At 40.2% G+C, this 27,065-nt stretch overlaps 1 protein-coding gene across 2 annotated transcripts in view; it reads right to left on the bottom strand.

Moving 5' to 3' along the window:
* ANXA3 (annexin A3) overlaps window positions 1–27,065 on the bottom strand; it is a 61,874-nt gene that overhangs the window by 14,629 nt on the left and 20,180 nt on the right. For both annotated transcript variants that reach the window (XR_007725570.1, XM_050789773.1), the window contains exons 3-9: window positions 23,967–24,054; window positions 18,087–18,181; window positions 14,927–15,040; window positions 10,431–10,521; window positions 4,853–4,932; window positions 704–760; window positions 247–340 (exon numbers count right to left, since the gene is read on the bottom strand). Coding sequence is in view for 1 of the 2 variants with exons in the window: in XM_050789773.1 (XP_050645730.1) it covers window positions 247–340; window positions 704–760; window positions 4,853–4,932; window positions 10,431–10,521; window positions 14,927–15,040; window positions 18,087–18,181; window positions 23,967–24,054 (619 nt within the window). In the remaining variant the exon portion in view is untranslated. The remainder of the gene's footprint in view (window positions 1–246; window positions 341–703; window positions 761–4,852; window positions 4,933–10,430; window positions 10,522–14,926; window positions 15,041–18,086; window positions 18,182–23,966; window positions 24,055–27,065) is intronic.

Here is a 27,065-nt window from a genome sequence, read left to right as displayed (position 1 = left end):
CCTCCCCCATCTATTACCTGGTACTCACTAGGTAATCTACTCAGCCTCTACGGAAAAACAAAAGTGTAGTGTCAGTACTTCCTTGAGTTACAATACAGCTTCCCCATTTTGTTTCCTGAAGTGTGAATAAATAAACTGGAACAGACTGCAATTTTAAACTTCATTTTTCTAGATCTTTGTATACTAAATGCAAAAACATTTGTAAAAACAACACACAACACGAAGGATTGTAATGTGAGTTCGTACTTAGTTTTAGTTGAGGAAAGCTCCTTAAACACAGGATCTCAGTGAATTTGTCTTCATCCGTGCCCCATCTGTTCTCACCGGCTTTATAGAGAATCTATTCGCAAGAGAATGTTATTAGAGACACAATTATTTTCTTTTTTTGAGAGGTGACATGAGAAGAATGGGAGCTGTATTTTCGAGGTCAGTGCAATCATCTATTATCAAAGTCTCTCACTTTCAGCAGACTAGAAATCAATAATTGGGCTGGCAGGAGCTAAGGAGAATGATAACTACCACTGGGGCAGGCAAAAAGTTAGGGTTGGTATCCTCAAGCCTCAGGCTTCTCTTTCAAACAGGCAAAAAAAAAAAAAAAAAAAAGCCCCCCCGTTGGTCTATTTTTCTCCTTTTTTCACATAAATGCAAAGGCAGCCACATAGGAGAATAGGTAAAGGAAATGTTTTCCCGCTTTGTTACTGACCTGGGCATCTTTTTTGGCCAGATGCTCATCCACTTTCAGACTTTCATCTCTTCTGCCCTAAACAGGGATGACGAAAACAAAGGCCATCCTTTAAAGACAGAAGATTCTAACACACGGTAACTCAACCAGCAAGGGATCTTAGTGGTTTTTTTTCAAGGCAGGACAGGTTGCACAGAAAAATCAGGTACTCTGGGCTCCAGTTCTGTTTCTGCCATTGACTAGTCGTGAAATTTTTAGCAAATCACACAATTTCATGGGCCTCAGTTCCCTCCTCTGAAAATTCATATATATATATGAATCTTATACATACATTCATACATATATTCATATATACATCTATTCATATATACATACATTCATATATACATACATTAATATGTATTCATATATACATACATTCATATATATTCATATATACATATATTCATATATACATACATTCATATATTCATATATACATACATTCATATATACATACATTAATATGTATTCATATATACATACATTCATATATATTCATATATACATATATTCATATATACATACATTCATATATTCATATATACATACATTCATATATATGAATATATACATATATTCATATATATATATATATTTAGAGACAGGACCTCACTCTCTGTCAGCCAGGCTAGAGTGTAGTGCTGCAAATGTAGCTCACTGTAACCTTGAACTCCAAGGCTCAAGCTATCTTCCCGCTTCAGCCTCCTGGGTAGCTAATGTGACTACAGGTGCACACCACCACACACAGCTAATTTTAAAATTTTTTTTAGAGATGGGAATCTCGCTATGTTGCCCAGGTTGGTCTCAAACTCCTGGCCTCAAGCTGTCCCCCCACCTCAGCCTCCCAAATCTCTGGGAATACAAGTGTGGGCCACTGTGCCCAACCCAACACAGAGGTCTTATGTGGAAGAAAAGACAAGGTACAAACTGGGAGAACATATTTGTAACATATATCCGATAAAGAACTTGTATCCAAAATACATAAAGAACTCTTAAAACTCAATATGAAAATAACAACCCAATTTAAAAATGGTTGAAAGATCTCAATAGGCATCTCACCAAAGACGACACAGAGGTGGCACATGAAAAGACTCTCGACATTGTATGTCATTAGAGAATTACAAATCAAAACAATCAGATGCCACTACACAACCTGTTAGAAGGGCTCAAATCCAAAACACTGACAACACCAAATACTGGTGAGAATGTGGAGCAACAGGAACTCTCATTCACTGCTGATATGAAAGCAAAATGGTGCAGACACCTTGGAAGACAGTTCTGCAGTTTTTTTTTTTTTATAAAGCTAAATATCTCTTACTATATGATCAAGCAATTGCACCCCTCGGTACTTAACCAAAAGAATTGAAAACATGTCCACACAAAAACCTCCACATGAATGTTTACAGAAGTTTTATTTACAACTGCCAAAACTTGGAAGCAACCAAGATGCCTTTCAGCAGGTGAAATAAATATTCTATACATGGAATATTACTCAGTCCTAAAAAGAAATGAACTATCAAGCCATGAAAAGACATAGAGGATCCTTAAAGGCATATAGCCAAGTGAAAGAAGCCAGCCTGAAATGGCTACATACTGTATGATTCCAACTATAGGACATTCTAGGGAGGGCAAAACTATAGAGACAGTAAGATCAGTAGTTGGTGGGGAGGAAGGTATGAACCGCCAGAGCACAGAGGATTTTTAGGACAGTGAAACTACTCTATCATACTGTAATGGTAGACATATGACATTATACATTTATTAAAATCCATAGAACTGTATGACAGAAAGAGTGAACCCTAATGTAAACTACAAACTTCAGTTAATAATAATGTATCAATATTCATTCATCAACTGTAACAAATACACATACTAATGCAAGAGTGAGACCTTCTCTCTCTCTCTCTCTCTAAACAAAACAAAACAAAACAAAACAATTAGCCAAGGTGGTGCTGTGCACCTGTGGTCCCAGCTACTCAGGAGGCTGAAGTGGGAGGACTGCTTGGGTCCAGCAGGTCAAGACTACAGTGAGCTGAGATCACAGCATGGTTCTCCAGCCTGGGCAACAGAGCGAGATCCTGTCTCAAAATAATAATAATAATAATAATAATAATAATAACGGAAAGGAGAGAGTAGAAGAGGGGCATATCAGAGCTCTCTGTACTTTCTGCTCAATTTCTCCATAAATCTGAAGCTGCTCTAAAAAGTAAAGTTTATTTAAAAAAAAAAAAAAAAAACCTCAAAGGCCAGGCGCAGTGGCTCATGCCTGTAATCCCAGCACTTTGGGAGGCTGAAGCGGGTGGATTGATTGAGGTCAGGAGTTTGAGACATCCTGGCCAACATGGTGAAACCCTGTCTCTACTAAAATACAAAAATTAGCCAGGTGTGGTGGCATGCGCCTGTAATCCCAGCTACCAGGGAAGCTGAGGCAGGAGATTTGCTTGAACCTGGGAGGCAGAGGTTGCAGTGAGCCGAGATCATGCCACTGCACTCCAGTCTGGATGACAGAGTGAGGCTCTGTCTCAAAAAAGAAAAAAAAAAAAAGTCCTCAAAAGTCCCCAAACCAACTGTAACATTAAAGGTTCTATGGTTTAAGTGATGTTTGTGTGCGTGTGTGTGTGCGGTGTGTGTGTGTTCATGTACAAATACTTAAGCACATTATAGAAAGACAGGAGACAGAAACAAAACATGGGATTACCTGAATTATTTGGCAAATTACAGGCGGATGAAACATTTAGCTACAATTGTTTAAAATGAATTTGTTCGTATTTTCAAACATTAGGTCCTTGCATGACTGTCTGATTTCTGCCTGGTTTCTTTTCTGTGCTGCTGATACTCTGCTGCTGTTTGCTTTCTTCTGGTTCTCTTTCACTGTACACTCTGCTCCAATGATATAAATGCTGATTATCATTGGTCTTAATATAGTACTAACAAACCGCCACCACCCTGTGTTGATCACTAAGTACTTCACATGCTCTCTGTTTCTGTTAATCTTCATAACACCCTATGAGTACTTGGCATTATTAGTATTTTAGTTTTACAGATATGAAAATGAATGCTTTAAGACTTAAAGAACTTGTCCAAATATACAAAGCTAGTAGGCAGCATGAGATTCCAGCCCTGTTTGATTCTAGAACCCTGTGCTAGAGCCCTGCTCTATACTGCCTCCTGTGGGTGGGTGTGTTCATGTCCATACACAAACAGATGTGCACTTATGAATATATACCTCTGAGAGCATATGTCTGCAGCAATGCTTCATAAATTTGGTGTTGTGGGTTCAACCTTCATAAGGTTTTCACATTTAAAGTAATTGAAACCATAATTTAGATAAATCGCTTCCTAATGGCATAATGTCTCACTTTGACAGGTGCTGTTTCAACCATGAGGCTGAGACCATTGTTGGGATTTTCTCACACTTTAGGTGCTATGTAAATCAGCTGAAAGAAAATTGGTGAGATATGGTTTAAATCACTTTCTCTCTTACACATAGCTATGAATATATCTCCTCTTTGACTTTACCATCTTTATGATAAAAGTCATGAGCCTTCTACAAAGAGAAAGCAAGGTGTGGCCTCATTAGGTCACATAGTGATTAATAGTTAGGCAGCTTTTCCAAGGTGGCAAGGCTGAAGTTGCAGCAATCACTTTCTTTTTTTAATCCTGAGACTGATACTCATTTGTTAGTTTAATTCCCATCTCTAAAGACAATTCTTCTGTATCATGCTTCCTATTTAATTTAGAAGCTAACAAAAGAAATATTTATTCTTTGGAGTCCAGAAGAAAATAAACCTGTTCTTTAAAATGGAGACACTTATAATGGAAATAAATATTGTATGTCAGATGATGTATCAGAATGTCTTCTAATGTCAAAATTGTGAAACCTGACCAAAACACCTCCACTTACTGACTCAAATAAGTTTTCTTTGTTGTTACATCATTATGTATGCTTTTATGATCTTGGTTAAACATTACATTGCTTGGTGGCAATGAAAATGTAAAATGAACAAACCATCTCATAAGGAAAATTGTGAACTAATTGTCTCAGTTTGGTTATTTTTAAACTCCCTAAAAATTATTATTGAGCATGCAGATTACTGGGGAGTTAAAAAATAAAAAATAAAACCTTACATCTGCCAAAGTCAACAGAGCTTTCCGGAAGTCACCAGATGTTTCCGAACTAATGTCATCTCCAAGACTCTTCTTGTATACTGAAACCAAATCAGAATGAAATGAAGCCTTGACAAACTGAAAAATACGATTATAAAACAGAAAAGTTTAAATGCCAACACTAGCAAAGAATGGGTATGTGATAAGACAAATCTTGCCCTTTAATTTCTTCATGCTCTTCTGTTGTGAGATGGTACATTCTTCTTGTAACTCTTACTGCACTGTGTTGTGGTAAATGCAAAAGAATAGAAAGAGTTGTCATTCTGGAGCAAATCATGGTTTATTTCATCTGACAATGGCACTAAGGGATGCATAGTGGAAAAGCTGGGGTGGATGAGCTACTAGTTTGCCTTTCAATTTCCATTCTGACCATCTTCCATACTAAGAGAACCCTAACCTTAAGCAAGATACAATGCACACAGCTTAAAAACTATATTCCCAGCTTTCCTCTTAGCTAGTGCAGTCCTATAACTTAGTTCTTCACAATGAAATGAAGGCAGACAAATATGACTTTGCTGGGAAATCTCCTTAAAGGGATGGGACCATGTTCATCTTAGTCCTTCCTCCATTTGACTGCCTTACATGTGAACTGATATCTGCATCTTGGGCAGCCATCTTGGACTGTGAAGATAATGACCACTTCCTAGGGATGGCATAAAAGTAATCAAGAAGAAGCCTGAGTTCCTAAAAGCTTTTAGTAGCTGTCATACTAGTCCTAGAATTGCCAATGTCTAGACTTCTACATATGATTAAAATAAACTTCTACTTTTTGTAAGCCACTGTAATTTTTCTGTTTTATTGAATCTAACCCTAATCGCAAGGAATATAACTAAACTATATTTTTTAGTATCTCCCAAAAGTAAGAAAGCTACCTCAAAACATGCCATCTCCCTTTACAAATGCCAATTGTGTGTTCATGTATTTCAGTACTGACTAGATGTAGCCCCTTTTGCATGGCCTGTGATGTGTGGTGCCCATCAGTCTTAAATCTCTGTCTGCCCCATCCATGGAGTGGTGATTCTCTTGGAGCCACTATACACCTGGTTGTAGGTGATACCATGTGGCTATTTGAACTCTGTCTTTATCATTCTCAGGAACTCTATAAATTATCCATAATAGCCATGAGAATTCTCATCTGTTTAAACCAATGAAAGACAATTATAGAAAGTGATATGAGATTATCCAATAGCAAGAACTGCATTGAGATGGAAACTTCTTCAGCATGATTTTAGTAAGTCTCCTTTTTATGAAATCTAATTTTTCAAAGCAATTCATATAAGCAAAATCCACCAAAAATGTGTGTTATTTTTCTAAATAATAATATTTAGTAGGCATCATTAAACCTAATAGTTGTGATATTGTTACATCTATCCTTCATTCTGGCTAGATAAAAACTTTAAATTTGAAAATATCAAGTAAAAGAATGAAGCTGCCATTTGTTAGAACTTGGGGAAGTATTTTATAATTTTGGCATTATTTAGATGAGACTCTATAAGTCATTTCACACAGCCTCTCCCTTTTCATGAAATATTTTGTGGGAAATTAGACTAAAATATTATTTCAATCTAAGCTGACAACTACTTTATGCATTTTGAGGCACAGTAGAGTATAAAATTAAATAGAGTATTTTAACAATACAGGTGTCTGGACTAGAACTTTGAGTTCCTGATACCTGTTTCAGTGTTCCCTCACACACCATTGACTTTAGAATACTGAAAAAAGTTAAGAATTTAGATCTCTATTTATTTAGACCCTATTGTGCCACTGTACCAGATACGCTATACAAGACGTCTGGTCCCTTTATGAGGGCCAACTTGATCGTGACTTCCTGAACCCATTGTATCTTCTGTCTTAGGGAAGGAGTGACACAGAAAAGGAGACAAAGACAACAGAATAATAAAGAACTGAAAGACTCCTAGAAATAATGAAGAAAACAGTAGCCAAGAATAACCAAAAACTATGCACAAATATTTATAAGCCTTGGGTAGACAAACACCATGTGGTAAGGGAGGGGATGTTACTTGCTGGTGTCAAGAACATGAGAAGCAAAAAGGAAGAGGAATTGTTACTGTCATGGAAAACATCAGCACGGGAAGCAATGGATGCCTGCGGCTGAGAGACTGACAACATAGCTGGGTCCCTCAGGTAGTGCTGTGACTTGAATCTCTGTAAAGCTTGGCTATGCATGATTGAGACAATTTCCTTCTTGATCTTCTTGTGTATCATTAATCTCTAGTAACCAAGGTAACCTTGATGCAGTTGTATCCCTTGTAGCCTCAGAGAGCATTACTCACATAGAAATTGAGGCTCTGGTAACTTTGTGCTATTATCATTTGTCATATCTTCACAACACTATCCTGAATGCTAAAAGTTTCACTTGGCTCTTAAGACCTTAACCTCAATTTTGAGGACACTCATTTAATAAATATTTGCACTTATCTCCCCCACTGTTCTTAGAACTGAGGATACAGTAGTGAACAACATAGACAAAAATCTTCATCCTCATAAAGCTTACATCCTGGAAGTGTTTGTACCTAAATGCTGGGCTCCAGGGGTCTGTCACAGGGCAGGTCCACTAGGGGAGCAGCGACTCTTCTAAGAAACACCAGAAAATACCAAGCCAACTTGGGATACAGTGCATTGCTCTGATGATGGGTTTTGTAAAATACGTAAACCTTGTTGAACTGAAATATTTTAAACACCTACAACATACCCTTTGTGCATTAATGATGAAGCAGTTCTCTTGTCTACTTCTTTCTGTTCCCACTCCCTTTTAGGTTCCACCAGTAGTAGGGAGTAGAGGGGGACTGGAAGGCAGGAAGTGGAAAGAAGTGCAAGATATTTGATGGCTATTCATATCAGTGTCAACCCAGTGAAGGTCGTTCACCTTGACAGCAGCAATGGCTCTAGTTCCTAGAACAAGTCACTTTCCCTCTTTTCAGAGGTCTGAACTCCTGCTCCTTAAGCCTCTGCTCTGAGCCCCTAAGGTACCAACATCAGCCAGGTATATCCCTCTTCTAACTTCCAGTTTCTGACAAACTCAACCTCTTTCCTCTGTTGTCTCAGGTCTGGGGGGTTATACTCTGCATGAATCCCTTTGTTCCCCTTTTCCTTTTTTAGTTCTCTGAAAGGTGTTTAGCAATTCTTTTTTTTTTTTTTTCCAAGACAGTGTCTCAGTCTGTCACCCAGGCTGGAGTGCAGTGGCATGATCAAGGCTTACTGGGGCCTCAATCTCTTAGACTCAAGTGATCCTCCCACTTCAGCCTCCTGAGGAGCTGGGACTGTAGGCGTGCACCACCACACCCGGCTAATTTTTGGTATTTTTTGTAGAGACGGGGTTTTGTCATGTTGCCTGGGCTGGTCTTAAACTCCTTGGCTCATGCGATCTGCCCACCTCAGTCTCCCAAAATGCTAGGATTATAGGCGTGAGCCACTGTGCTCAGCTTAAGCAATTCTTTTGAGACGGAATCTCACTCTGTTGCCAAGGCTGTAGTGCAGTGGTGCGATCTCGGCTCACTGTAACCACTGTCTCCTGGGTTCAAGCAATTCTCCTGCCTCAGCCCCCTGAGTAGCTGGGACTACAGGTGCGTGCCACCACGCCCATTTAATTTTTTTTGTATGTTTTAGTAGAGAGAGGATTTCACCATATTGGCCAGACTGGTCTCAAACTCCTGACCTTGTGATCCGCCGGCCTTGTGATCAGCCTCTTAAAGTGCTGGGATTACAGGTATGAGCCACCGCGCCAGACCCTTTAAGCGATTCTTTTTTTTAATTGTTTTTTTATTTTTGAGACAGAGTCTTGCTCTGTCGCCCAGGCTGGAGTGCAGTGGTGCAATCTCGGCTTACTGCAACCTCCGCTTCCAGGGTTCACACCATTCGCCTGCCTCAGCCTCCGGAGTAGCTGGGACGATAGGCGCCTGCCACCATGCCCGGCTAATTTCTTTTTGTATTTTTAGTAGAGGCGGGGTTTCAACGTGTTAGCCAGGATGGTCTCGATCTCCTGACCTCGTGATCCGCCTGCCTTGGCCTCCCGAAGTGCTAGAATTACAGGCTTGAGCCACCGCGCCTGGCCAGCAATTCTTTATATCACATTTTATCTGTCAAAATATCTAGTGCTGTTTCTGTTTTTCTGATTAGAACCCAATTAGCACATCAATAACAAAATAGTTACCTGTCATTGAAGTATTTACCTTCTAACAAGAATTTCCCAAAGCAACCTCTTTAACACCCACCTGAGGACCAATATGTACTCCTTCTTTGGACCTCTCCCATTGCAAAAGCTCCTATGACACAACTGACCTCCGTGAGACACAAACAGAGAAACTGTGGCTTCCTTAAAGTACTTGGAGAAGGTTCTATGGGGCTGCTGAATAGTAAAGAATTGGGCTGGTCTTATTCCTGATTCCTGGGAGGTAAACTCTAAATCCTTTGGATTTCCCAAGTCATAGGTGTGTCTTTATTACTCATGGTTGGTCTCTTGGACTGCAGCTCAGTTATGCTAACAAGATGACTTAGAATAAAGGCTGGTCACATTAGAAAGATCAACCATATGATTAAAAGGTTGAGGCTTTGAGCCACAATATCAGCCTGACGTTTGGGGAGTGTAGGGGGGACTGGAGATTGAGTTCAATCACATGAACAATGGTTCAACCAATCATGCTTATATAATGAAACACCAATAAAAACTAAGGCTACTAATAATCAACTGAGCTTGCAGGTTGGTAATGATATATCAATGTGTCAGTAGAGTGGAAGCTTCCACTGGACCCTTCCCAATATCTCCCTATGCAGTCTCTGCATTTGATTGGCCCTGATTTGTTTCCTTTATGATAATACCGCATTTGTCAATATAGCACTTTCTTGAGTTCTGTGTCATTCTGGTGTGCTATTGAACCTGAGAGAGTAGTGAGAACCCTGAATTTGTAGCCAGTCGGTTAAAAGCATGTGTAGTCTGAAAACACCTGAGCTTGTGGGCTGGTGTCTGAGGTGAAGGTAGTCTTGTGGGGACTGTGACCTTAACCTGTGAAGTCACACTAACCCTGGGTAGTTAGAGTCAGAATTGCATTGCAGAGACTTTCTAACTTTACACAGCCAGCAGACTATTAGGTCTTTTAACTAATTCTATTGAATCCTCATGCTCAACACATCCTCTAAATTAATCTAATTTCCCACACCAAAAATCGTGGATCTAATCTGAGTGATTTTTAACACCTCATAATAAAATATGATCTGAGTCTCTTCCATTGATGAAAATGGTTAATTCAATTAATGAGAGATTGCTGAGAGCAAAATCCACTGCAGCTATAATATTATGAACGTAAAGCATTAATGCTATTGTTATGTAGCAGTATCTAGCTCAGATCATATTCCAATTTTTCCTGGAAACCCATAGTCTTCAGCTGATTTTAGAATGTATTCTCCTTTCTATAAGTCTTGTCTTCTCAAAATGCCTCATGAAGAGATTGGGAGGATTCTGGGAAAAGCAACATTGGCTTGAATATGTGTGAACAGTGGTGAAGGTAAGCAGAAAATAAGATACTTGTATAATAGGCTTGAGAGATCTCCTTCATTTGCCTGCTTGTCCTGGTAGTTAAGATTTCAGTCAAGGCATCTTCATTTGTTCCAGCACCCTAAAAAGGAAAAGGAAATCTAATTTTTAGAACACTTAAATAACTTAATCTCATGCCTTTTGGTCTTAATATCTTGTTTTATATAGATGAAATGACAATTTTGAGTAAATCAATACAAGGTTCTCTATTGCTCTAAAGTAGTTTTCTATTTTTCCATATATTTTAGTATTAACATAAATCATCTGGAATAAAGTGACATCAAATTTTTCACTCTAGTGTAAAAATCAATTGAATAATTCTAGAAATATATAGTACAAAAGAAAAAGCCTGTGTCATTCAAGATCAGAAGTGAGAGTCTAACAGGATTAACCCTAGCAACATTCAAACATGCCACTATGTTTAGAAAAGGCTCTACAATACTTTTGAATGAGTTCATCCTTGCATCACTGTACTGGGTCTATCAGCACGTATCATCCTCTTCATACAGGGAGCTTTTCAAATCCTCAGTAATGTGCATCATGGGCCCGGCTGGCATGGGGACTAATTACCCGTCAGCCTTGTTTATATCAAGGTCACTGAATCACACTGTGACTCCAAGAAAAGTCATGTACACTAAGACTTGATCGAATAAGGCCAGTGCAGCATATGAACAGAGACTGAATTCTGTCTCTCTGTAGCAGAGATTCCTAGTTTCCCACAGTACCTCTTTTGTCTTTCTTGCTTAGTAATAGAACCCCCAGCTTGTAACTTGGTACATAGCTACCCAAATAAAGGCTATGTTTCTCAGCTTCCTTTACAGTGAAATATGTCCACATAACTAAACTCTGACCGATGAGATATAGGCAGAAGTACCATATGCATGCTCAGGGAGTATCCTTAGAGTGAGGGAGTGAACCCTTCTTTGTCCTTTACTCTTTTGAGTTGACTGGAATGAAGACATAATGACTGAGTCATGAGCTGCCATCTTTAACCAAGAAGTGAAAACCATGGGTTAAAGAAGGCAGACCCTCAAGATCGTAGGAGCTTGAATCTCTGATAATGGTGGTGCCATCACAGCCTGCTCAGGGCTACTTACTCTGGATTTCTTTTATGTAAAAGAGAAACTGTTCTAATACTTATTGGTGAATCTAATCCTTACAATTACACCTGCTAAACCCTCCCCACTGGGTAGCCATAGAAAAACAACGCTCAGACTTCACTTCAAGAGAATCAGCTGCAAAGAATGCAGTTGGCTAACAGCCTCCAACTGCCACACCTTTAGATCTACCAGAGTTCACACTGAGGTCATGCCCTCTCCAGGTGGCTGTCAGTCAATGACTGTAAACAGCAGGGGTACTGGACTTGCACCCAACACAGAACTCCTCCAAAGGGCAGTCTTTGCTCAGGGGCTCCCCAACAGCCTGCCAAGGCTTTCTTGGAGCTTCACCATGCACTGAGGCTCTTCCTAATCTCAGCCTACTTCCTCTCTTCTCTCTCACAGGTGTCAGGTCTGCACTGCAGTCTGAAGGTTCACCCCACCTACCCTGCTCTTCTCCTCTTTATCCTTCACAGGCGTTTCTCACAATAAATCTCTTGTACATCAAATTCCATCTTGCCATCTGCTTCTCAGATGCCCATATGTCCTCCATGGAAAAGAAGATAACTCCATTGCCTGATGACAAGGCAGAATATGGCTTATGCCTCAGATCTAGGCTCCCTTCATTTTCCTCCTTCCTATTAATTAATATGTTGAGCACCCACTTCATTTCAGAAGTTGCTCTAGGAACAGAAGATATAGGCCAAGACCAATGAGGTTCCTTGCCATGGTGGAGGTTTGCCTTTTAGTTAGATGAAAAAAGGTAATAAACAAATGGATTTTAAAAACAGACAAGGCTAGGTGCAGTGGCTTACACCTGTAATCCCAGTACTTTGAGAGGCTGAGGCGGGAGGATTGCTTAAGCTCAGGAGTTTGAGACCAGCCTGAGCAACATAGCAAGACTCTGTCTCTACAAAAAATTTTTTTTAATCAGCCAGGTGTGGCAGTGTGTGCCTGTAGTCCCAGCTGCTCAGGAGGCTGAAGTTGGAGGATTGCTTACCCGGGAGGTTGAGGCTGCAGTGAGCCATAATTGCACCACTGTACTAGAGCCTGAGCAATGAAGCGAGACCTTGTCTCAAAAACAAATAAATAGACAAGATACTTTTAGGCAGTAATAAGTGCAGGTAAGAAAATATATTTGAGTGAATTAATGGAAAATGTCTGGAGGAAAAGCATTCCAGATGGAAGAAACATCATGTATAAATGTCTCAAAACAAGAATAAGCTTATGATGTTCAAGGAGCAGAGAAAAGGTCAGTGTAGCTACAGCATTAATGGGTGAGCAGGAGGGGGTATGATGGTCAGTTTTATGCGCCAGTTTGGCCAGGCTATAATGCCACTTATTCAATCAAACACTAATCTATGTGTTGCCGTGAAGGTATTTTGTAGCAGTTTATTATTGATTCACTTTAAGTAAGGGAGATTACCTTTCTCGGCAGACCTGATCCAATCAGTTGAAAGGGCTTAAGACCAGAGGTGAGGCTCCTGTTTAGAAGATTCTTTCTGTGGACAGCTTCAGCTTGTGCCCAAGAGTTCCAGCCTGCCTTTCCTGACAGCCTGCCCTACAGATTTTGAACTTGCCTAACCAATCCCATAATCATGTAACCAATTCTTCTTCTTCTTTTTTTTTTTTTTTTTTTTTTTTTTGAGACAGGGTCCCAGGCTGGAGTGCAGTGGCAGAGTCGTGGCTCATTGCAGCCTAGACTTGCTGGGCTTAAGTGACTCTCCCACCTCAGCCTCCCAAACAGCTGGGACTACAGGCATGAGCCACCATGCCTGGCTAATTTTTTTTTTCTTCTTCTTCTTTTTTTTTTATTATACTTTAAGTTCTAGGGTACATGTGCACAACGTGCAGGTTTGTTACATATATATACATGTGCCATGTTGGTGCGCTGCACCCATTAACTTGTCATTTACATTAGGTATATCTCCTAATGCTATCCCTAACCCTCCCCCCTCCCCACAACAGGCCCTGATGTGTGATGATCCCCTTCCTGTGTCCAAGTGATCTCATTGTTCAATTCCCACGTATGACTGAGAACATGCGGTGTTTGGTTTTCTGTTCTTGCAATAGTTTGCTGAGAATGATGGTTTCCAGCTGCATCCATGTCCCTACAAAGGACACTTAAGACCTGGGCTTAAGTAATTCTCCCACCTCAGCCTCCCAAATAGCTGGGACTACAGGCATGAGCCACCACGCCTGGCTAATTTTTAAAAATTTTTTGTAGAGACAAGTTCTCACTATGTTGCTCAGTCTGAGGCTGGTTTTGAACTCCTAAGCTCCAACAATCCTCCCACCATGGCCTCCAATTCTTTCCAGTAAATTTTTGTTGTTGTTGTTTTGAGACAGGGTCTCACTGTCACCCAGACTGAAGTGCAGTGGCACAATCTTAGCTCACTGCAGCCTCGACCTTCTGGGCTCAGGTGATCCTCCCACCACAGCCTCCCAAGTAGCTGGGACTACAGGAATGCACTACTATGCACAGCTAATTTTTTTTTTATTTTTTGTAGAGACAGGGTTTCTCCAAGTTGCCCAGGCTGATCTCAAACTCTTGAGCTCAAGCAATCTACCTACCTTGGCTTCCCAAAGTATTGGGATTACAGGCATGAGTCATAGCACCTGGCCTTACAATAAATCTTTTAACGTCTATGTCCTGCCTATTGGTTCAGCTTCTCTGAGGGAACCCTCACTGATATAAATAGAATTTTAAAAAGTCACCGAGTTAGACAGGACCTGCACTATTGGGTAATGAAGGTCATGATAAGCAGCTTGGATTTTAAGTGTTCAAAGCCATTGGAAATGTATGCAGGTAAATAACATAATCTGATTTTTTAAATAAATTAATAAAAATAATTTTGGCTATTCTGTGTAGAATGAATTTGAGGTGGGCAAAAATGGAGGCAAAGGGACTAGTTAGAAGCCTATTGATACGGACCAGTCAAGAGATGATGGTGGTCAGGCTAGAACAGTAGCAATGGATTTCGAGAGAAGTGCACACATTTACAGTGGATTTTGAAGTAAAACTAATGAACTTGCTGATAGATTTGGGAGTGTGGAAGGGTAAGAGAAAACAAGGGCTCAAGGATAATGCTAGGTTTTTAGCTTCAGTGTTGGGGTTTATGACAGTGCCATTTACTTTCAATGATGACAAACTAGAGAACTTGACTCTTCATGTCAAACAAAGGATATGACAAAATTCTTCCAGCCCAGGAACATTTGGGCTTAAGGTTCTACAACTGTTCCCTATTTCAGAGTCATTCTACCACTGGGAGAGTACAGACCAAAATGGCATCCAAGTCCACCCATCACAAGTGTGCACTGCCAGAAAGTCACTATTTTTGATGACTCGGTCAAACCCTGGGCAGAAATGGCTTGTTGGGGGGCTCATACCTTCATGGACTTCTTTAGCTGCTTTGCATCAAAGACTGCTGGTGGAGTCACTAGGGCCACCATGAGATGCTCAAAATGGCCAGAGAGATCACCCTTCAAGTCATCTTTCAGCTCCTAAAATCAAAAAACCAAGGAGAAAAATGTGAAATACTTTTCCTCTCTCTTCCTCTAAAGTCACCTAGTGAAAGATGAACATATGTATCAAAATCAGGCAAAACACGTCCATCCACAGGGAATAAACAGAAGTGTTGAAAATATTTCTATGACTATTAATCTGCATTTTCTAATTACTCCCAAATTGTTCTGTTTTGTAGAGGTTTTTTGAAGGAGAGCCAAATGGGAGGACTTCATGAGTGCCACAGTTAGGAACTGTATTCAAATGCATTTCCTAGGTCCCCCGTGCTTTCAATGCTTAGGTTGGGGTGAGGGAAGAGGAAGAGGAACCCTTATAAATTCACATGCAGCATCACTGGGAGGTGCTCTATTCCTGGGTGTCCTGCCTCTCAGTAACTCCCAAAGAGCTCCAAGAGGAAGGGGAAGGGAGGACAGTGGCTGGCCATGTGTCTCTGGTGAGAACGTGGAACTAGGTGGCATCCGAAGCAATTTTCTGGCAACAAGTAAAGAAAAAAAAAACCCTAAGTATGGCAATATGTTAGACTTATTTTTTTTTGACAAATAATAATTGTACTTATTCATAAAGTACATAGTGATGTTTCAATACATATAATGTATGGTAATCAGATCAGGGTAATTGCATACCCATCATCTCAAACATTTAACATTTTTTTGTTTTAGGAATATTCAGTATCCTCCTTGTAGCTATTTGAAACTACATTATTGTTAACTGAGTCATCCTACAGGGCTATGGAACGCTAGAACTTAGCCTCTTACAGACATTACCTATTGATATTGTTTTGAGTACTGTTTTCACACGTAAGTACGGTCCATCTCGCCTGCCTAAAGGGGGGTAACAGGGTTTCTACTTTCAATATTCAATGGCATAATACTGAATAATGTTTGTTCCTGCTCCTGATAATTTTCAGCTCTGAAATAGAGGCTGGTAGCCTCTGAGCCTGCTGCAGCGCCGTGGGCACAGACCGACACTACCACACTCCTGGGGGGTGCAGCAGCAGCACGTTCCTGCTGAAACAAATGGGATGGCGTTCAGTGTTCCCAGCTCTGCTTTAATTGCCACAGTGTTTTTTTCCTCTCTAAATGGTAAATTTCGCTACCATCTGTCCTCAATCCAAGCCACGGCAGCCGAATCTTACTTCACAGATCTCATCCTATTCCACTGTGAGAAATGGTTGTTCCCCTCCACCTCCATCTTTCTTCCATATTTTGGAAATACTGAAAGGCCAATAGATCACTCACCTTCTCTTTATGTGAAAGTCTTGTCTTGCCCAGAAGCCAGGCAATTCATTCAATTCAACAAATGTTTTCTGGGCACCTGCTCTGTGCTAGGCCTTTAAAGGTAAGTTAGACGAAGTCCTTATCCTAAGACATTCCGCCCTCATGGGAAACACAGAAATATTCAATGATAAAAATTCAATATTATATGTTAAGTATCTGATAAAGGGAGCTCAGAGAAGGGTGTCTTAATGGAGCCTGGGGGCCTGGAGAACACTTCCAGGAGGTAATTCCTGAGCTGCCTGTGGATGGTCACCAGACCCTCTCAACAGTCTCCATTTGTACCTTTTCCCTCCACGATTCATTATCTACAGCAGCCAAAATAATCCTTTAAAAATAAAAACTGCATTATATTATTCCTCTGCTTACAAACCTCCAGTGGTTCCCTGTAGCCCTTAGAATAAAATCTAAACTCTACCAAGACCCTTAGCATGTTCTCAACCTCTCTCCAGCCTCATCTCTTTCTTCTGCCCCTTCACTTTCTACGTTCCTGCCATATTGGAATTCTTTATTTCTCACATATTCCCTGCTTCTTTTTGCATCAGGGCTTTTGTATTTGCTGTACCTTCAATACTGTCTCCTGATCAAGCAGAGCAGAACCCCTAGTATTGTTTAGGCTTAGTGGGGAGTAAGGTAACAACCCCTCACTGACATTCTTTCATCACCTTATCTGCAGGAGCCACTCACCAGTCACTGCCTATCATATAAACCATTTTAATTCTTTCATATCACTTATCATATCTGAATTATTTTTAGTTACTTGTTTATTATATTCTAATAGAATGTTAGCTCCATGAAAGAAGGCAGGATCTGCTTTCTATACCAGTCTATATCCAATGTCTAGGATATCTCCTAACACAGATTAGTACTTGAAAATAGGCGTTGGACAAAGAAACTGTATAGCAAAGACTAAGTCTTACTTTTTGCTTTTTTTTTTTTTTTGAGACAGAGTCTTGCTCTGTTGCCGGGCTGGATCAATCTCGGCTCGCTGAAGCCTCCGTCTCCCGGGTTCAAGCGATTCTCCTGCCTCAGCCCTCAGCCTCCCGAGTAGCTGGGATTACAGGCATGTGCCATCACACCAGGCTAATTTCTGCATTTCTAGTAGAAATGGGGTTTTACCATGTTGGTCAGGCTGGTCTCAAACTCCTGATCTCAGGTGATCCACCTGCCTGGGCCTCCCAAAGTTACTTGTTCTTATACAGTTAGTTTCTGCTAATTACTAAATTTTCATTTGCTGAATAAATCAAACCTATAACTACATAAGTATTTTAAAATTGAAAGAGAAATAAAAGGTTATCTAAGACAGAATTAGTCAGATAGTTGGCCTGGTAATTCTTTGTTGTGGAGGGCTGCCTTGAGCATTCTCGGATGCTTGTAGCATCCCTGACCTATGCCTACTACACGCTAGAAGTACCCCCCACCATCCTGTTTGTGATCATCAGAACGTCTCCATTCATCCCAAATGTCCCCTGGGGAGCAAAATCACTTCTGGTTTAGAAACCACTGGGCTAAGGCAAACCATATCCTACAAGTGAAGAAACTGAGGCCCAGAAAGACCAAGTAACATGCCCAAAGTCAGTCAGCCAGTTCAAGGCAAAACCGCAACTCAGATTCCAGGCTCCTGACTGGGTGCACAGGGCATCTTCTGTTACACTCAGCCTGAAACTGAAAACTGTAGGCATAACTATGTGGGAGCGACCATGGCACATTAACGATCTCTTTACTGCCTGTCATGTGAACATGACCTTACCTTTCCATATGCTGCCTGATATTCCTTAACAATCAGTTGCCGCTGTGCATTTGACCTCTCAGTCAGAATGCTGATGAGCATTTTCTCATCGGTGCCTAAAGGAAACAAAAGTGATTTTACTCAATATTGATGCTCAATATCTGTCTTGACCTAAAGCAAAATGATCAATAGCCTGAGACAAATGCAGAGAGTAAGGCATTTTAATTCCCAGCTTCTTACCTGGTTGGGATCGTTATTTATTTATTTTGTTTGTTTGCCTGAGTTTTGGAAAAGAAAGTTATCTTTATTTGGATAGTTTTGGGGGAAGGAAACAATCATTGTCTAAATACTCCTTTCTGTACATCAGACAAAAGAATGTACTACTTTTGAATTTGACGTTTTTACCTTTATGAGGTTTGGTTACTGTCTTATTGCCTTTTATTTCTCTCCCATAGTTGATATCAAAATATTTCTTCCCTGGAAAACAGGAACTAACCCTTAATGAGAATCTGCCCTGCATGAAACGCCCTTTTATTCATTGCCATAGTTAATATTCACAGGGGCCCGCTGTACTAAAGATGAAGACATGAACTTACCTTCCTTGCCAAAGTCACACAACTTCTGAGTGGTCCAGCAAGAAGTTGAACCCAAATCTCTGACCACAAAACATATATTTCTATCTCTGGTCCACATCTCTCTCATGCATTTCTTCCACCTCCCTCCCTCCCTCCCTCCCTCCCTCCCTCCCTCCCTTTCTTCCTTCTTTCCTTCCTCCTTCCTCCCTCCCTCCTTCCCTCCCTCCCCCCTCTTTCCTGCCTTCCTTCCTCCCTTCTTCCCTTCCTCCCTTTCTCTATCTCTCTCTCTCTCTCCCCACCACCCTCTCTCTCTCATTGCCCAGGCTGCAATGCAATGGCACCATCTCGGCTCACTGCAACCATCACCTCCCGGGTTCAAGCGATTCTCCTGCCTCAGCCTCCCAAGTAGCTGGGATTACAGGCATGTGCAATCATGCCTAGCTAATTTTTTTTTTATTCAGTAGAGATGGGGTTTCACCACGTTGATCAGGCTGGTCTTGAACTCCTGACCTCAGATGATCCACCCGCCTCAGCCTCCCAAAGTGCTGGGATTTCAGGGGTAAGCCACCGCGCCTGGCCTCTCTCATGAATTTCAAACCCATATACAAAATGAATTGTTTGTAAGTGAAAGGTAACATCAGGCCAGAGCTGATGCCGGCCTGCCTGAGAATGACCTCAAGGTCACTCTTATCTTGGTGACTACAGTAGTAAGATAAACGTGGAAAGTTGTGTCTTATTAATTTCCCAGCCCACGATGATATCTGGTTTGGGGAGCTGTGAATTGGCTTGCAGGCCTAGAGCATGCATGACTAGAGAGGTATAAAAGAGCATCCGGAACTCAATGCTCAACTTCTTTGTGTCAAGGTGACCCTCACAGACCTCATCTACTCACTTCCAAGGCAGTGGTACATAACTTACATCAATGATGACGCAAAAGCTTCTGTGTACTTGGTTAGCTGCTGGGCCTCCCAGTGAAAGATGCTGCCTTTCTGTGTCTTTGGTTTTGTATTCTTATACATAGTTAAGTAAATACTGAATCAGATTAAAGTGTGTTTGTGCTCTGTGGGTCTGAGTACCAATGTGGACCCGTCACGTGTGTACCATACCCAGCATCCGTATCAGTACACTACCAGCCACCTCAACTGCACAAGTATCTGAAACTCAGCGTGTTCTGGGTGGACTTTATTGTATTTCCTCTCTGACTTGTCTGTCTTTCTATGTTCCCTCATCCACAACTATGGATATAGTCAGCCAGGCAAAAATCCTGGGAATCAGCTCAGATTCCTTTCTTTATCTTATTCTCTATATTATAGCAATTATCTGTATCTCTTACATTTGTCGTCTCCTCTGCATGCCCTCTGCCACTGTGTCCTTATCATATTTTACCTGGATAACCTAAATTGCCTCCTAATGTGACCCCCATATAATTATTCCTGTACACTACTGCCTAAGTAAATGTTTAAAAATACAATCTGATCATGTTATCCCCTTGGCTAAAATTCAAATGGCTCTTTGTAATCTTCAGGATGAAGTTTAAGCCCCTTAGCTCGTATATCAGCTCATTATGATCTCTCCTGCCTTATGTCTTGTTCTCATTTTCTACCCGCTCTCTGCATCTCTATAACCTATGCAACTGGACTACAAATATACCAAACTACCTGCAGTTATTTGTAGTTTGTATGCCTGGTAGTTTCTCATCTCTTATTTTTAAACATGCTCAAGATCAAAAACTAAGCCAAGATGCCTCCAGTCTAGAGACTGGGTCTGACCTAGCCCTAATGCAAACGCCATTATGATACCTGATTCTGAACTCAGAACGTATCAGAAGTGGTGCTCATAAACAATAACCTCCTTCTTAAAGAAGGCCTGTAAGCCAAAGTGCAAATTCATGAAGAAACATAACGTTTAAAAAGAGGCGACAGAATTTAAAGACTATTAACCTCATGAAACAGTCTACTCAACACTAGATATAAATAGGGCAATCAGGCTGGGTGCAGTGGCTCACATCTATAATCCCAGGACTTCGGGAGGACAAGGCAGAAGGATTGCTTGAACTCAGGAGTCCAAGACTGGCCTGGGCAACATAGCAAGACCCTGTCACTACAACAAATTTAAAAATTAGGCACACATTGTGATGAGCACCTGTAGTCCTAGCAACACCAGAGGCTGAGGCCATAGGATCCCTTGAGCCCAGGAGTTTGAGGCTGTAGTGGGCTATGATCATATCACTGCACTTGAGCCTAGGTGACAGAGCAAGCCCTTCTCCCTTTAAAAAAAAAAAAAAAAGGCAATCAAGAGATAAATGAAGAAATAACTTACATTGAAAAATGGAAAAAAAAAACCCTTATACAGGCAGAAATAACATAATATTATATTGATATATAAAGTTCTAATATAGTATATTTATGAAATTTGACAAGCCACTTTTAAAATTCATAGAGGAGGGCAAAGAGTGAAGAAAAACATTGCCCAGTAGATATTTAGTGTCATTATAAAACCCTAATAATCGTGACAGTGGGAGAGGCAAATAGATAAATGAAGCATAACAGAGAAGAGAAAAATAGGGAAACATAAAACAGAGGTGACATTACATACAAATCAGTGTGAAAAGGATGAGCTCTTCAATACATTGTTCTGGGACAATTAAATGTCCACATGAAACAGAACAAAATGAGACACCTTTAAATACCATCCATGAACATTAATTTCATGTAGATTAAAGATCATAATATGAAAAACAAAATTTCAAAACTTTGAAAAAAAAGTAGGAGAATATTTTTATGACTTCATTATAGAAAAGATTCAACAAGAATAAATCCTAGACAAAAATATTGGTAAACCTGATTTCACTAAAATTTAAAACTTCTATGCAATAAAAATTACTGTAACCAATTGTTACAGTAATTCACGCAACTTTTCACGTTGCTGATAAAGACATACCCTAGACTGGGCAATTTATGCAGGAAAGAGGTTTAATGGAGAACTCACAGTTCCATGTGGCTGGGGAAGCCTCACAATCATGGTGGAAGGGAAGGAGGAGCAAGTCACATCTTATGCGGATGGAAGCAGGCAAGGAGAGAGCTTGTGCAGAGAAACTCCACCTTATAAAGCCATCAGATCTTGTGACACTTATTCACTATCATGTGAACAGTACGGGAAAGACCTGTCCTCATGATTCAATCATCTCCCACCAGGTCCCTCCCACAATACATGGGAATTATGGGAGCTACAAGATGAGATTTGGGTGGGGACACAGGACCAAACCATGTCACCAATGTTAAAAGAAAACCATAAACTTATAAGAAATATTTTCATGGTTTGTAATATTTTTTAAAAAGTTTGTATTGAGGAATTATAAAAAATTCTTGCCAATCTAAAGAAGACAAACCAACTTAAAAAAATAGATAAAATATATTTTATATTTTATTGATGTATGAAAGTGGAAGCAGATGCACAAGTGAGGATGCTTAACTGCATCAGTCATCAGGGTAGAGAGAGGAAACAAACACACATGCAGAATAAGATACCATTTAGACCCACTTAATTAGAAAAATGGAATAGTCTTACTGTAGCAAGTATTGGTGAGAACATGGAGCAAAAGGAAGTCTTGTACATTGCTGAAAGGAATGCTAATTTCTACATTCATTTCAGAGAATAGTATGGCAAAATTTCCAGTTAATTTGAAGAGAAGTATCCCCGTCAATGTGGAAATTCCAGTTCTTGTCATATTCTAGAGAAATGCTAGCAAATATGCACAATGAGACATAAGAGGAATATTCACTGCAGCATTTTTATATTGCAATATAAAAGAATTGCAGGCAATTTAAATGTCCCATCAATATTCCCATCTTCTGATATAGTGATGCAATAGATACCATGCAGTTAAAATTAATGCACTAGAGCTAACCATATCAACATGGATAAATCTCAAAAATATAATGTTAAGGGATAAAAACATATTGCAGAAGAATGTATACAGTATGATTTCATTTTATGCTGTTTGAGACCATACAAAACAATATGTACATGTATATATAGTGATGGTATTAAAAGTTTCATGGGAATGAACTCTAATTTGGGATAGTGTTTATCTCTAGTGAAAGGGGCAAGAATGAAATCCAGGAAGAACTGATGGGATTGTATTGGGGTTTTTTTGTTTTTTTATTTTGTTTTTGAAATAGACTCACTCCGTCATCCAGGCTGGAGATCAGTGGCACAATCACAGCTCAGGGCAGCCTCAACCTCCCCGGCTCAAAGTATCCCCCTACCTCAGCCTCCCAAGTAGCTGGGATCACAAGCCCAAGCCCCTCGCCCAGCTAATTTTTTGAGGTTTTTGTAGAGAAGGGCCCTCCCTATATTGCCAGGCTGGTGTTGAACTCCTGGGCTCTAGTGATCCTCCTGCCTCGCCCTCCCAAAGTGTTGGGATTACAGGCATGAGCCACCATGCCCAACCAAGGGGGCCATATTTGTAATGATTTATTATGATAATTATTATTGTTGTTGGTAGCAGTGGTGGTGGTGGTGGTTAGACAGGACTAATACGGGGTGGCCACAGGAGAACAGAAAATTCCAGGCAGCAGTTTCACATGACCAGCAAAAGGAAACTGATGAAATAGCTGCAGAAACTAGGGGCTGATATGACCCTGAAAACCCATAGTCTGGATCAAGCTGGCTAAGACCCGCTGGACCCAACGTGGCGCTGGATTTGACCTAGGATTCTCCTAGGATCTCATTATATGCTAATTAACATACTCAATCACACACCCACCAGTGCCATGGCAGTTCTGGAAACACTGATATTTGGTGTAAAAAGGGGTGGCACCACAGTACCAAGAAATCATCTTTTTCCCGGAATCTTCATGACTATTCCACCCCTTGGTTAAATAAACCCATAAAGGCAACAACCCCAAACCCCCTTGTGCATCACTCTCTCTTGAGTACACTCACATTCCCCTTTCCTGAGTGTGTACTTTTCACTTTGCAACAAATCTGTGTACTCTCACTATCGTTTGACCCAACCTTGAATTTCTTCTCTAGATGGTGTCAGGAGTCTGGATACCAGCCAGGGTCGAGATCCCACCGGCATCTGGGGATCTCCCCTAGACCACCAATATCAGTGGTAGTTTTTTAATATTAAGTAAATATGATAAATGTTAGGATTTAATAAAGCTGAGTTCTCTATATATTTCCTCATTATTTCACAATTTTAGAAAATTCCTGACAATTTATCAAATTGAGTAAGCCAAGCTGAGCAAACTGAACTTTTAGATTGTAACCTGCCTGATTTGCTTCAACATTAAAAAAGGAATCGTAAAATATCACTCACCAATTCCTCTGATTGCTTTCCGAATAGCTTCAGCATCCACTGATGGGCTGAAGTCTGGATAATCTCTTATTGTTCCTCGGTGTCCAACCTAGAAGGAAATATTTGAAAGTCACATTGGTTCAAAATGACATCTTTCTTGTATTACATATGCATATTCCTTCATGCATATGAGAGGAATATGACAAACCCATAATTTGCACACCTTCCTACCACTTCAGGAGTGGCTCTGAAACTGCCTTTGCAAAATCATGACAGTAAGAGAAATCTGACATGGTTGACTCCATCTTGCTTTTAGCCTCACAGGCTGGGTGTCTTTGCTCATTCCTGGGTGTGGGCCAAACTAACTTCAGGAGGAATTTATAGTTTAAATGATACTAGCTCTTCCCCCAAAGCTAAACTACCCTTGTAAAATTAATGAAAGTCTACCAAGTTAGGTAGATGAGAGGGGCCTGAATTTTACTAAGATGTAGGCATAGTTACATAATTACCAGCCATTATTCTGGAGGTCACAATATTTGCAGCCTCCCCAATTACTCCTGCAGATAACATCACTATTACAGAACCTACACTCGGCCTTTTGAGATGTCTCTTTAGGCTTTTGCATTTCTGACTACTAGACAGTCCCACTCAGACCAGCAACTCCTCTGGTGGCCCCCACTTAGAAGCAGACTCAGCCTACAAGGACTGCTTTCTATACCCCTATGATTGCATCCCCAACCAATCAACATGCCCCCTTCCCTAGGCCCCTGCCCACCATTTTATCCTTGAAAAACCCCTAACTTCTGAGCCTTCAGGGAGATTGATTTGAGTAATAACTCTGTCTCCCACATGGTGTGGCCAGCCTGCATCAATTACACTCTTTCTTTACTGCAATACCATGGTCTCAGTGGACCGATTGTGTCTGTGCAGTGAGCAGGAAGAACCCATCTGGCAGTTCCAGTTCCAGTGACTGTCTACCCCCCAGACATAGGGAATATGATATCTACCCCATATCTCAGGAGTCCTCTTTTTCTCCTGTGTAACAAATTACAAATATAAAACATGGGTTCTGTACAGCAGTAAGTTGTGTTAATCTTGGTGACACTGAAGAAAATTTGTTTCAAAGTAGCATTTGTAGAAGAGCAACAAGAAAGCTGAAATTTCCTAAATCTTCTTGTTTTTCAAGTGATAATTCAAAGCTCATCATGGCATCTCACACAGAAGTAACTGTGGTTTACAAACTTCAAGATGTTTTAATTAATGTTGACCATTGTCCTTGGGGAACTCCAGACTAAATGATCCATAAATGAAAACCCCCTTAGGACTGTCTGTTCTTGAGCTTTGTTTAATGAATGTGCAATTAGAAGACCTTCTAAAAGCTCTACTGGCATCATAGATCTTGAGGAATTGCATGGAAGTAAAAAATGCCACGCTACTAATTTTAAGCATGTAAATTAGAAGCATGTCAGTAAGCTGGGAAAGACCACAATACAGAAAAAATATTTTAAAATTGCTTACGAGACTAAAGAAGGACAGCCACAAAGATGTTGAGAAAAATAAAAGTAAATGAAGATTTATATGGCAGTTCTTAACTTCTTGAATAAAAATCTGTCTTTACAGTAATAATATTTCCTTTTTAAACAGCATTTTTCTATCTTGTTACTGAATAGTATTGGCTCTGTTGTCTTGTATTAATACGGCTTCATTAAACACTTCGTTGAAGTGTTTAATGTTTTCATGAAAGGACATTATCTGTCACATTAAAGTGAATAGAAAATTAGTGTTCTGGCACAGTAAAAAATGATAGTCTGCTGATTCCTAAGATTAGATTGAATAATTTATTTCAATACACGCAAACTCTGTTTAATCTTACAGCATCCAAAATAAGAACTTTAGAACCTAGAAAATAATTACAAGTTAGAAACTAGTGGTGAGTGTTCCTCACATGAAGATACCTGTAAGAAACCAGTCACTTTAGTCTGGGCATGGTGGCTCACTCCTGTACTCCCAGGACTCTTGGGGGCCAAGGACAGGATCACTTGAGCCCAAGAGTTCAGGGCCAGCCTGGGCAAAACAGTAAGACCCAGTCTCTACAAAATATTAAAAAATTACCAGGTGTGGTGGTGTGCAAGTGTGGTCCCAGCTACTCAGGAGGCTGAGGTGAGAGGACCACTTGAGCCCAGAAGGTCAAGGCTATAGTGAGCTGTAATTGTGTCACTGCACTGTAGTCTAGGTGACAGAGTGAGGCTCTGTCTGAAAGAAAGAAAAGAAAAGAAAGAAAGAAAGAAAGAAAGAAAGAAAGAAAGAAAGAAAGAAAGAAAGAAAGAAAAATTAGTCACTTTAATATAATCTTTGATGAATTCTCTTTCTCCAAGGCTTGATAAATATTTTATGGATTCACAGAGCCAACTGGCTTCATTTCACTTCTATCCACCTAGGAACTTTTGTGTTGATCTTATCTGTTCACCTTCCAGCATCTGGCATTGTAAAAGAACTACCCCAACGTTAGAGTGTTTGAGTGCTTCAGGCCCAGCACACTTTACATGCTAGGCACTTTATACATGTTAATTATAATCTGCATAACAGCTTCAATAAATGAGAGTGAGCAATTGCACATAAACAGATTTAAGAAGACCAGAGAATTTGATCAAGTCTACACAGCTAATTGCAGGCAGAGGTTAGAATTTAAAAACAAACTAGACTATTCCAGACCATTCCTGGGGTTTCATGAAATGTAGTCTCTGTACCATCTGGGGTGATACTTTAAGTGTATATAACCAGGACCCACCTTCTATATACTGAATCATATTTTTTAGAGATGGGGTGCTAAATTCTACATGTTTAAGAAGCTCCCAGATGATTCTGTGCCATGCAGATATTGACATGGCTGATTCTAAATATAAAAAGACAAACTTGTGGTCAGATCCCAGTTGTTCATGAATCATGAAAACTCAGCATTTGCACTCCAGCTTTGAACTTTTCACTGTCCTCTACCACCTACACATCAAAATATGCTAAAATGCCGATGCACAGAATTAGAGAAGGAGGAAATTCCCAATTAGTAAGAATTAAATGGGGGAGAACAACTTGTTTAATTACAAGGGAGGAAGAAAGTACACA

Source organism: Macaca thibetana, chromosome 5 (genome assembly GCF_024542745.1).
Source record: "Macaca thibetana thibetana isolate TM-01 chromosome 5, ASM2454274v1, whole genome shotgun sequence".
Lineage (NCBI taxonomy): Eukaryota > Metazoa > Chordata > Mammalia > Primates > Cercopithecidae > Macaca > Macaca thibetana.
The sequence above is the reverse complement of the archived record's forward strand: the minus strand, read 5'-3'. Positions and strand labels throughout refer to the sequence as shown.